The sequence below is a fragment of the Anarrhichthys ocellatus genome, unplaced genomic scaffold, assembly GCF_004355925.1.
Source record: "Anarrhichthys ocellatus isolate YVR2014 unplaced genomic scaffold, GSC_Weel_1.0 scaffold4, whole genome shotgun sequence".
In the NCBI taxonomy this organism is placed as follows: Eukaryota; Metazoa; Chordata; class Actinopteri; order Perciformes; family Anarhichadidae; genus Anarrhichthys; species Anarrhichthys ocellatus.
Genome location: NW_022280034.1, coordinates 5183564 through 5195327, shown reverse-complemented (window position 1 = coordinate 5195327; position 11764 = coordinate 5183564). Strand labels below are relative to the sequence as shown.

General features: G+C 42.0%; 3 protein-coding genes across 4 annotated transcripts; 2 read left to right on the top strand and 1 right to left on the bottom strand.

Annotated features, from left to right (window-relative positions):
- Nucleotides 1–1736, top strand: gch2 (GTP cyclohydrolase 2). The gene is made up of 4 exons (XM_031842930.1): nucleotides 1–80; nucleotides 601–632; nucleotides 761–845; nucleotides 1062–1736. The coding sequence occupies exons 1-4, from the start codon at nucleotides 1–3 to the stop codon at nucleotides 1186–1188; spliced, it is 324 nt and encodes a 107-aa protein (XP_031698790.1). The 3' UTR covers nucleotides 1189–1736.
- A 784-nt stretch (nucleotides 1737–2520) lies between these two features.
- cript (cysteine-rich PDZ-binding protein) lies at nucleotides 2521–4325 on the bottom strand. Of its 2 annotated transcripts, XM_031843605.1 has the most exons (5): nucleotides 4199–4325; nucleotides 3944–4009; nucleotides 3514–3568; nucleotides 3223–3326; nucleotides 2521–2978 (listed from the first exon to the last, which is right to left on the bottom strand). In XM_031843605.1, the coding sequence occupies exons 1-5, from the start codon at nucleotides 4212–4214 to the stop codon at nucleotides 2914–2916; spliced, it is 306 nt and encodes a 101-aa protein (XP_031699465.1). In that variant the 5' UTR covers nucleotides 4215–4325; the 3' UTR covers nucleotides 2521–2913. The 2 variants fall into 2 exon arrangements, with proteins under 2 accessions (XP_031699465.1, XP_031699464.1); XM_031843604.1 differs by having other exon boundaries at nucleotides 3944–4325.
- Nucleotides 4326–4840: 515 nt separating this feature from the next.
- pigf (phosphatidylinositol glycan anchor biosynthesis, class F) lies at nucleotides 4841–10160 on the top strand. The gene is made up of 6 exons (XM_031844109.1): nucleotides 4841–4850; nucleotides 4958–5203; nucleotides 5715–5806; nucleotides 6084–6200; nucleotides 6294–6402; nucleotides 7037–10160. Exons 2-6 carry the CDS (start codon nucleotides 4976–4978, stop codon nucleotides 7148–7150), a joined length of 660 nt encoding a protein of 219 aa, XP_031699969.1. The 5' UTR covers nucleotides 4841–4850; nucleotides 4958–4975; the 3' UTR covers nucleotides 7151–10160.
- The last annotated feature ends 1604 nt before the right edge of the window (nucleotides 10161–11764 follow it).

Below are 11764 nucleotides of genomic sequence, written 5' to 3'. Positions count from 1 at the left end.
ATGCGACACCTGCTGTCTCTCCAGGTTCACATCGGATATATTCCCAACAAAAAAGTGGTGGGACTGAGCAAGCTGGCAAGGTAACGCGCACACACACATCATAACCCTGCCGCTGCAAATGTTGCTGTGTGTCTGGTGTTGGTGCCGGGTGGCTGCGTTCTTCTGTTATTTCAGCACATTGACCTGCAGGATTAAGTCTAAGCCCAGTGGCCATCATCTAGTCCCCTCATCAAGCACACTCGCAGTCTGAACTCTATCCGCTCTCGAGCCATGAGAAAATCCCCTCAGACCTGTGGGAATCACCAGTTATTATCACAGCCTCTGTCTGTCTCCTTCTTTCTCCCTTTCCTAAAATATCACACCATCTCTGAACATACGAACCCAGAATAACAGTAACAGAGTCAGAGTTTTTTTGTTGCTGTTGTTGGGTCTTGCATCACAGAGCTGTATAGGGTGAATCATTCACAGGTGAAGGGTCTGTACATTTGGATGGCCAGAGTACAGGCCGAGAGTCAGGGACTGTTTGTCAAAAGATGAATCATTATTATGCCTGATCTTTAATCCTTCCTCTTCAATGTGCTTGTGCTCTGCTTTCTGCAGGATTGTGGAGATCTTCAGTCGGCGGCTTCAAGGTAAGCGACCAAATAAATAACCGACTGTGCATATAATCAACAGCCCTTTTCTTCTAGTTTACCCAAGAACTTGAATGCAATCTGGCTTCATCATGTTCACATATGCTCCAATGTTTTGTCTCTTTCAGTTCAGGAGCGTCTAACCAAGCAGATTGCCACGGGAATATCAGAGGCTCTGGAGCCAAAAGGTGTAGCTGTGGTTATTGAAGCAGCGTAAGTACACATCACAATTTCATCATCATCGGTATAATTTAAAGCTGCCCTACTACCACACGGGCAAATTTAAAAAGGTCAGCGTTCAATAATGAGACTGCCGGTACATGCGTATTCCCTCATTTCAACATTCCCCGCTTTCCTCGGACGACTTTTCTCAAAGCACGTCAAATGCTGCAGCTGCACATCTGATGTGCCATTTGTGTGTGTTTGCAGGCACATGTGTATGGTCATGCGTGGTGTCCAGAAGATGAACAGCCGCACAGTGACGAGCGTCATGTTGGGAGTTTACCTGGAGGACCCCAAAACCAGGGAGGAGTTCCTGTCTCTGTCACAGAACTAACGACTGTCAGTCCTTCCAGGGCCTCTGTAGCACATGCAAAGCTCCAGAGTAACAGTAGATCTGCATCTGACTTTTAAGAACACATACAAACCAATAGCAGGAAACATAAAGCTGCTGTTTGATGCAGGATCCAAGCAAACTCTGGAGCTCACTTCACTGACCTGAAAGATTTCAGTCCAGCTGCAGAAATCATCACTGTGAACTTTATAGGAAATATAAGACTAACATTCTTGGTGCCTTTGGTAGATATTTTACATTTAATGTCTTATATTGCAATTGTGTTATTAAGTATGAAACCTGATGTTGGAACATGTCAATACTGAAGATTTTCACTTTTTTTAAATAGGAATGTCATTGGTGGTTTTGCAAAGTGGATCTCTCACACCTTCCCTGACTATCATCGTACTTACAATCCATGGATTTTAATAATTTAATTAACTGTCATTTATAAAGTCTTTGTAATGTATGACGTTTCTGAGATGCAAATGATTATATCTGTCTCATGTATTTGGAAGATTCTTCGCTAAAATAAAAGGATTTCAATGAAATGTGAATGTTGTGAACCTTCCTTTGTTCATAAGCGATAACAGCCAAGAAAACCGTTCAGTGCATTGTTTGCACTGATGACATTACATTACAAATGACATTACAAAAGACACCTACTTTTTATACTCCATACTAATAATAGATTTGAGTATGTAGCGTGTAAGTGAGAACATTAAATTGACTAAACATGAGGGCTCTAGGGATGGCTGTGTAACAGCTATAAACTGGGATAGTATGATGTCCCTGAACGCCCCACGACACAGAATAACAGGAGCAAAATGGCAGTGATATGACAAGCAAACTAAAGGATCCATATAAATATACCAGTTGAACTCACTCGTAACCAAAGTACAGTTTATTTTAAATTTCCTTAGGAAGGTTATTCCGACTCGTTAGCTACATCCCAACATTACCTACTGTATATTACCTGTATTAGCTAGAGACGGATGCCGTTTTTTATGCAGTGGTACAACATAAATCAATGAGACATAAAAACAAGTGTGCGCACATGCGGCTGAAGGCCTGAGGGAGAGCAAGGCCTTTAGATATCAAAGGAGGAGTCTGTCATCAGACAACCTGTGAACTATAACCTTTATCTCTGACAGCAATGGAGGAGGGGGGGGGCACACCTGACAGCACAGTGAGCAGTTTCCAAATACGATTATGTAAGAGTAAACCAATTATTACCGGCATACAGGACAGATACGAGTATGTTGTGCGTAAGAGGCTAAAATTGTACCCTTTATGGCGTCAGGCAGAGGTAAAAAAAGAATCCTGTCAGATGTCCTTCATATTAAATGGTTTAATTCACTAAAAAAATGAAACACTTGATATATTACATAGAGAAAATAACTTTGTATAACAGCAAAGAATTAAAGCCTAAGTATTGCATTTAAAATGTACAAAAAAATCTAGAAGCCTGGACTTGAAACAGGTGATGACTGGTGGTGTATTTGGATACAACAGTGCTTCCCTGTGTACGGCCACTGTAATAACTCCAGTGGCATTATGTGATATTCTGTAATAAGAGGGCAAAGCCAGCTGCAAGTCTCTCTCTTTCACAAAGGTGGGAAGAATAACACAAAAGAGCTACAGCAGGACATTGTGGATTGATGACAAACATAAACATCCATCTCATTCTCACTTCACTCGTGGAACTGTTCATTGATCGTCACGCTGTCACACAGATGTCTGTTTGTAGTTTTTGGTGTCCAAAACTTTCCTTCCACACATCGCGCAGATTCCTAAAGACAGAAAAAAAGAGGAAAGAAAGAAAATCAATATAAAAAAAAATCAGTTTAGAGGGAAAAGCAATATCAGGGGCAGGTGCTTCACTTTTTGTATTATGGAGCATGGAAAGGACCATTTACCGGCTTATGCTTCTTAACTTCAGAGCAAAACAAGTTATTAGATCCATTTTTAAATGCATGCTAAGGTTGTCAATTTTTTATCTTTACAGTATAAAGTCCAGTGTGAGTGAGTTTATACCTTTCTTGTATGCACAGCCCTGGCAGTAGTGTGATCCAGACTGATGAACTGAGCTCTTGCAGATCCTGCAGGTAGCAAAGCCCGTCTTGCTGTATGGGTCAAACCTGAGAGAGGGAGATGCATTACAGACACATAACTAGAGATGCACCAATACGAGGTTAAGGGAATAAATGACTATGATAAATGTTAATGTGTAACAATTAGAGTGAGTCAATAAAAATAATTTTGTGTGACTTCCTGGCAATAAAAACAGAGAAAATGGTGGAAGTCAGACTTTAGCGAGCTACTCACCTGGCTTTCTTAGAAGTCAGGATCTTGTTTTCATTTAGCTTTCGCCCACCACCCTCTGAAAGTGAAAGAAGCAGAAAGAACTCAACTAACCATCATCATCTAAGACAGATGTTCTCAAGCTGGGGGTCAGGGGTACTGGACTGATCGGATAAAATCAGCTATTTGAAGATGTCACAGTGGGCTCTGGGAACTTGCAATGGGAATTAAAAGCCAATGGAAATCTGAACAATTAAACAAAACATAAGCAGGTTTATTTCTGTAATTACGGTTTACAGATTAAAGACATTCACTCCTGTTTAATGTGCAACATTGTAAAGTATATTTTTGAGAGTTTAATAAGTAAAAACTAATTTCTTTCTTGTGCACTTGCATAAATAAACATAGTAACAGACAAAAACACATGATCACTGAATCTGTGTGCTCTGTTTACCTGTTGTATTCCGTGCTCCATCCTTCCAGGTGTCGGGTGTGATGACTTTACCGAGCTTCTTCTCGCCTGAAATAAGGAGTGACAAACAATTTGTAGAGAAAATACCACGTCTAACGGGCCAAAACATGGGCCAAAACATGGACCAAAACAACAACAGTTAGCTAGCAAGTTAGCTTTCAAAGGATGTAAATACTGCGCTAAAAGCACAAGAAATAGGTTAGATTTAAAGACAGATCTTAACAGAGCGATACGTACACTTTTCACAAACCATGTTTCCTCTGTGTTTGTTTTAAATCGATGCTTTTCAGCGGTTGGTCAAAATAAAATCTAAACGTTAGCTAACTCTTAGCTTGCTCGGTCAATGTTCGTAAACTTCCGGTCGTTTCTTCGTCTTTCCTTCTTGCAACAGGCTGATTGGTCAAAGCTGTGACGATCTCAAATTTAATTGGCTGATATTACCGTCCGTCACAGAAAATCCAGTACGACGTCACTCACGTTAAAGAGTGGTGGGTGTAGTCGGTGATGAATGAGGATATCCATTTAAAAGTATGGGCCATTATATTAAAGTTAACAATACACAATAATAATAAAAAAGAGAGAGATTTTCTCTCTCTTTTTTTTCTTCTTCTCTGGTTGACCTACACAATAATACTTCCTGTTTTCTCGTAAGGTTTCTTCGAAATAAAAATCCACTGAAGGTGGCAATTGCTCCTGTAAGGGTTACATCCATGGTATTTAACAATATTTGAGACAGCAATTACTGTGGGAAAATATCACATTCATGATAAATAAAGAATGCAATTAGGTCAGCTCTCTAAAAGTAGTTTTATTTTACGAGTGATACTATTGGACTTTTATTGTGAAGTCTAAGCGGAAGTCTTTGTTACTCCATGTTTACGGAAGGCAGGTGAAGAAACTATGGATTAAAACCTCCTCTATGCATCCGTTGCTGAATTAACATTTATGAGCACTTCATTTGAATTTTGCCTTCTCCGTTTTATTCTCCTGTTGTAGATAGTCACGTGCTTCATCATGTGGGGCCATGAAATCAGAGCCATGGCGTCCACTCACGCCATCATCGCCGCCTCGGTGTTCATGGCCACCGTTCTACCTGCGGCGCTCGTGCGCGGCTTCTCGGTGTACGGCACTCACCTGCTGTGGCTCTACTCGGTGTCCGGTGCGGTCACCGCGGTCAGTGTCGCCGTCTTCTGGCTGCTCGGCATCACGCCGCCCACCAAGAAGCACACAGTGGGATACAAGGTGCTCCGACGTACTCTCATTGTGACTGTTGTATTCAAGTACAACTACAGAGACATGCATGACAAGTATAAGTACTGAAGTATTATTGGCAAAATGTACTTAAAGTATGCAAAGTAAACGTACTGACTGCAGTAGCTGATATTGCAAATACCGATGCATTAAAGTAGCATTTAATGTTTTAGCTGGTTTAGGTTTAGTTCTGTAGTTCATGACTTCTAGGGGCCAGGCCCTCCCTAAAGGGCCTCAAGACAGGTTTATTTGTATGGTACCTTTAAATAAATACAAGACCATTCAAAGTGCTTCACATGGAACATAAAGGCATTAAGAAAAGAAACATAAGGCAATCTAAAAATACACATTCATTTGATGTAAAAGATAAAAGTAGAAGATACAAATAAGCTAAAATAGAATAAAACAGACAAGAAAACATGTATACCAGGGAAACAAAGACTTTTACTCTTTGACTTAGAAGTTATCTGAACTTTTTCCTTTCCCCCACTTCCTTCTGCAGCTGTCTCGGTTGTTTCGTTCCTGTCTGTACTTCTTCCTGTCGTGCCTGTTCTTCCACACTGTGGTTGTTCTCTATGGAGCGCCGATGATTGAGTGAGTATCTGCTGACGCTCATGTGTGTAGAGACGGATGTAAAACAGATGCAAGTAGGTAATGCAACTTGAAATGTATCACGCACATAACCAAATAGAGTCTTTGCACACCGTCTGTTAGATTACTTTAAAGGCATGCCACAGATTTTCATTTTGTCTCTGTGCATTAAGCTTCAAACTCTGTAATTATTCACTCCTAAAAATACCTGTTTTATTCTTTGCTTCGTTGTATCGACACAGGTTCTGTTCGTGTCACTAAATCTCTCTATGTGTTTCAGATCCGCCTTGGAGACTTTCTCCCTAGCTGTGCTGCTGACCTCTTTAACCACACTGAGGTGTCTCTGTGTCCACGGCCCTAATGTCCAGGCCTGGATACGAGTATTCAGCCGGCACGGGTGAGCCTAAAACCTCCTCTTTCATGTGCTTATCTCGAGTCTCTAAATTGCATATACTAACGTGTCGTTGCTTCGCTCTGTCTCCGTCTCCAGAGCTATGTCTGTGTGGGACACCTGTCTACAGATTACAGTGGCCTGCACTTTGATAGGAGCCTGGGTGGGAGCCTTTCCTATACCTCTGGACTGGGACAGGCCTTGGCAGGTCAGCACACAGTAACACCCTCACATAGACAGAATTTATTCTGTCAGTTCTTCATCCTAAAACTGGATGTCGTGCAAGAGCAATTTTTTATATTCCTATCAGCTTCATGAATGCCACCTGTTCATGAGGAGGTGCACGTTTATGAGATTCCATCGTTGGCATAATTGATGCCCCTAAACTTTTTATACAAGGCGGCTTGTTCCGCACCGTTTGTGGGAAAGTTTTGTTCACAAAAGTGTCACCGAAAAATAAAACCGTGGACTCCGAACACAAAATATCAGCTGTCAATACTGTAGTGTGACAGAAATAAAGAGGGAATGATTCGATAGCTTTCTTAAGCACTGAGATATTAGACAAGAGGATAGTATAGTCTACAGTTGATGATTTTACAATGTGCCAAATAGCTTCTTTAAGGGGTCATGAGTCATAAATGTTTGAAACCACTGATTTATAAAACGGCCAGCAGGGGGCGACTCCTCTGGTTGCAGAACAAAGTGTGAAGAAGTTCCTCTTTAGATAAAACATTACAAGTGGAAACATGCTTATAGGGAAAAAAGGATGACGTTTTCTAATAGCTCAGCTCCTCTTGATCTATCAGTGCAACGATCAGACTCGCTCTTCTTGCTTCTTGTAGGTTTGGCCTGTTTCCTGCAGTCTGGGCGCTACGATCGGCTTCCTGACCGGCCTTGTTGCAGCACCCGCGTGGATCCACTATCATCGCAAACACCTCACGTACAAGTGCAAGTGACGGACAGACGTGTGCGTTTCTGTGTTTGTGACCGCGAGGGTATTTCTCGTATTCCTTTAACTTTGTACCGGTTATTTATTGGGAGCATTCTCTCCTGTTGCTGCCTGTAAAAGAGGACTTTGTAACAACACGAGACGGTTATGAGCAAGATGTACGCATGGAGGCTCAATATGTTCCTGAAGGTTTTTTTGACATGAATGAAGCAATACTTCTTTATTGGATTTTTTTTGATTAAAAGGTTGGAAATGTTCTCAACATCAGTCGTTGGAGTGATTGAATCCAAAAATGATTGAACCTGTAGGTGGTGCTGTTGCATCACTGTGTGTGTGTGTGTGTGTGTGTGTGTGTGTGTGTGTGTGTGTGTGTGTGTGTGTGTGTGTGTGTGTGTGTGTGTGTGTGTGTGTGTGTGTGCGCGCGCGCGCAACGAGTTTAAATGAAGAGAAGAAATCAAGCCTCACTCTCATTGGGCAAAGTAATCAGTATTATAGTTGGGTGGTCATTTATTGAAAGAGTCGTGACGGAAAGTTAAAGACAAAGTGTAAACTCGCTGCAGCGTGTACTTCCATCCTGACACAGACACACACACACACACTGTAGCCTTTCTTCACCTGCAAGCTGACTACTGATGAATACTGTTCCTTATTAAACAGCCATTAATCTCGCTCCAACTCCATTTCAACTCCCCCTCCTTCTCATTCCAGCTTTTCACATCCTCAGGCCACCGTATCGATTCACTTTCATTTTAGGGACATTAATTTTCCTCCTTTCATGCCGCTCGCATCTCTTATTCTCGCCTGGAAACCACAATGAAGCTTGCATTTTCTGCATCGCTGTGTCAAACTATGAAGTAAATGAGGGATGTTGTTTGCAGACAGATGTTTGTAATACAAATCCACTCCCGTAATTACATGCAGGAAAACATATAATTTGCAGTGTGAGTGGGATTGGTGGACATGGTTCTGCACAGTCAGGGGCATCTGTCCATTCACACTGTGTTTGAACTGTTACATAAGGTTAGTTGCTTGGGAAAGGCAGAGAAAAATAGCCTGAAGGAGAAAAGAGGGAAAAAAATGCATTTTCAAAACCTATATAGGGGAGAGTGAGAAGCCCACATGCACTTATGACACCAATCAGCACACCTTGTTCCTCCAACTGTTACATCCATTATCCTTGTTTTCCGGTCTTTTTCTCCAACACCTTCTCCAGAGGGCCCCCGGAGAGCAAAGGGTGTCACTGATTTCATCTCCAGCCAGCCTGTGGGGTGTGTCATCACACTGGGCATGTCACATCTAGTGATTTTTGTTGCAATTCGTTTTCTTTGTTCTATATGGGCTGTTCTAAATCGATTTAGTGGGAGGACAGACATCTGTATGGAGTTGCTTTGTTCGAGTGCTCGACTTTGCGAGAGGTGCTTTCATCTGCGAGACAAGGAGAAGGCCGTTCGCTCCCGACGCAAAAAGCTACTGCTTCACAAAACACCCTCCCTGTTGAATCTCAGAGAACTTTATTTATTCATTGTTCTCGGGCTTTGTGAGGAGAGGTAATTTGTCACTCCTCCAGCCCTCTTCTCTCCCCAGCCTTTCCTGCAAGGCTGTTGTTGAAGGCACGGCAGAGCTGTTGTGTTTCTGCAGAGTGATATATTTTGAATTAAGACGCATCCTCTGCTCTCTGTGGTGTAGCACCCAAAATTAAACCTGGATGATCAATATTCTTTCGGGGGAGCATTGAATCAAATAACCGTGCAAACATATTCCTCAGGCTGCAGGGAACACAACACCCAGCTCTGCAGCTTCTTTAGCTACCATCTTGGTTTTACATCTTGCAAATTAACTGTTAGGTTCAGTCTCCTGACTCACACTGTGTTACCATGAATTCGTGAAGAAAACCTTTTTTTGCATTGCTCCACGGTGCACGGAGAACCCCAAAACAGAGAAAACAAACGTATTTATTTATTCATAACATTATATTGGAAATTGGAAAACAATACCTATTTTCAAACTAATTTTTCATTCTGACTCCACCCAAAAGCCAGAGTACTAAACCAAAATAGAAAGTGATTTTCCTAGAATAAAAGACAAAAAGTAGTAATACACCAATGTGATCAGTGTGCCTCAGCACTGATCACATTGGTTTCTTCAACATTTCGTTTTCGCATCCGTGCCCCTCTTGAGGAAATAATTTTTCTGCTTTTTTACACATACTTTATGACATTTTCTCATCTTGATGCAGAGGCACTCTAGTCCCTGAGACTCATTTTCTCACTGCTGTCTGGGTGCAGTAGCCTAATACCTTACAGTCTCCTAACATTGTAGTCAAATATAAATTTGTGAACAAACTGCAGACAAAATATAGGATTTAGGAAATATAGGTTTCATCGTATACTCATCCGGTACTGCTGAGAATGGCTGTGAAGAGGGATTGCATTAACCCGACATGTCACACCCATCCGCCACATAACCTTCTCCTCACACTCATCCACCCCCTCCTCACACACCACTTGCTTCCTGTGTTTTGTCTCTCCCTTTCCCCCAGTTTCCTGTGTGTGTGTGTCTCTGTGTGTGTGTGTGTGTGTCCCCTCTCCTCATTAACAGTTGGAGTGCTGGGTTATGAATGGTAAACATGTTATTGCAGAGCTATCGGGTCTCTCCTGTCAGGTAGGAGAGAAAACAAAAGGATCCATTGTGACTGAAGTGGGTTGTCGTGATGCAAGAAGGATGGAGGGGTGGATTTAAGGTTTCATATTCATGATGAAAGGCAGGTATGAAGTTTATTATCAAAACAAGATATTAGGTGCATCTCATGACAAGTAAATGTGAGCACATAGTGAGGTCCACACTGAAATATCTCAACAACCATTTGATGGATTGCAAAAACATTACGTTTCCCCCCACGGTATGAACAGTAAACATTGTTGGCGATCCTCTGACATTTCCTCTTGCGCCATCATCTTGCCGATATTGTAATTCATGTCAAATGTCAAATACTTCGCTGTATGTTCAAACACGCACAAAAATAATGACATTCAACAGCCTCAGCTGTAGGCTACTTCGTGTTAAGTGCTAATTAGCTAACGGTCTAAACTCATTTTAATGAACATGGACATCTTATTTTTTATAACAGGGAACAAAAAATACATACGTCCTGTATGTTTTATTGTGGAATACTAGATACCTGCAGCTCTTCTGGCCTCTAACAACTATATAAATGAAACAACCTCAGAAGGGAACATCATTCTTTTGTTGAAGTGCTTCATTTATCCACTCATTCACTGACATGAGGGTCACGAGTAAAGAAAAGCCTCAGCTTGAGGATCTAACTGTGTATGCGGTTGGGAGTCACTGTGTTAGACGGGTCTCGGTTTCACATTGTTTCATATTTAACGCCAACCAGACAGTTGCACAAAAATCAAGTGCAGTTAACTCTGAGAGAATGTTGCGGAATAAGCAATGAACAGGTCACGGTTAACCCCCTTTGTGAATATGTATCGCTTATTCTCCTGCTGTTAATTCAGCAATTACTCAAACGTTATTTCTTTAACTATCTAGATAGTAAGGAACCGCTGTGTTTTAACCTATAAACTAGCTCACAGCTGGAACATATACCTACATGTAAGCGTTGTATCTGCACCGTGTCCTGCTTCTTTGCTTTGTAGGATGTTTTGGAGTAAGACACTCTTCAAATGAGGTCTTTATTTATTAACCATACTCATTATTTTCCTAGCAGAAGGTCAAATTATTCATGTGTTGTCATCAATTATCCATCATAAGGTTTTCCTCAGGGTGTGAAGTATTGATGCCATGACAAAGGGAGGTCCAGAGTGGATTCTTATTGACAACGTCACCATCCGTTCATTTTAGTAACGATCAGTTTGATTATTTTTGTAAAATCTGTACATTTTGTGTGTGCCACGCAACATGTACACGCTTTGTGCAACATCTACACACTTCGTGCAACCTACGCGTGTGCTACTTGATGATTACAAGTGGTCGGCCTCTCCGTGAGGACCGCACCAATCAGTCAAATCAGCGGAGGCCACCTCTTGTGAGCGTTCAGCCGCCGAGCGTCATGTGACCCTTCCACCTCACTGTTCAATCAATACAAACGCACAGAAGCCAAGTAGACGTATGAGACATACAATACACACCAGATCAACAGAGCGAGGTGGCCGTTATGGTTTGTGTGGCTAAGGCATCGTGCACATCGAGGTGTAACAGCTTACTGCATTAGAACAGGTGATTATGGCTTTGAGCCCAATATAAACTAGAAAACATACACACGCAGGAGGGAAAAATGCAGAGACTGAGATTATCGTCAGTGTTTGAGCAGCTTGATGTGGGGCTGCCAACATGTCTGTCTGAAACAAACCCCCTCCGAACTCGTCCAGAAGCATCTGACATCATACCCAAGCCCACACACACACATACTGTATGAGACCGTAGTTAGGCCAAGTGAGCAGCAGCTATGTTCCAGAAGGAGTGTCTCCATCATGCTCATCACTGCACACCTGTTGAAGGACGTGAGCTTTACGCCTCCGCTTCGGCATTTGTAAGAACAGCTCTCTACCCAGTTCAGTTTCATACATGCAGCCCGTGTGCATCTGTCTGTTAGTGTTTT

Bases quoted from the DNA above. Each gene is read 5' to 3' on its own strand.
- pigf (XM_031844109.1), top strand. From the start codon at position 4,976: ATGTGGGGCCATGAAATCAGAGCCATGGCGTCCACTCACGCCATCATC. The intron at 5,204-5,714 runs GTGCTCCGACGT...TTCCTTCTGCAG, and splicing joins AGCACACAGTGGGATACAAG to CTGTCTCGGTTGTTTCGTTC. The intron at 6,201-6,293 runs GTGAGCCTAAAA...CTCCGTCTCCAG, and splicing joins CGAGTATTCAGCCGGCACGG to AGCTATGTCTGTGTGGGACA.
- gch2 (XM_031842930.1), top strand. From the start codon at position 1: ATGCGACACCTGCTGTCTCTCCAGGTTCACATCGGATATATTCCCAAC. The intron at 81-600 runs GTAACGCGCACA...TGCTTTCTGCAG, and splicing joins GGACTGAGCAAGCTGGCAAG to GATTGTGGAGATCTTCAGTC. The intron at 846-1,061 runs GTAAGTACACAT...GTGTGTTTGCAG, and splicing joins GCTGTGGTTATTGAAGCAGC to GCACATGTGTATGGTCATGC.
- cript (XM_031843604.1), bottom strand. From the start codon at position 4,082: ATGTTTTGGCCCATGTTTTGGCCCGTTAGACGTGGTATTTTCTCTACA. The intron at 3,327-3,513 runs GTGAGTAGCTCG...TCCCTCTCTCAG, and splicing joins CTGACTTCTAAGAAAGCCAG to GTTTGACCCATACAGCAAGA. The intron at 2,979-3,222 runs GTATAAACTCAC...TTCTGTCTTTAG, and splicing joins GGGCTGTGCATACAAGAAAG to GAATCTGCGCGATGTGTGGA.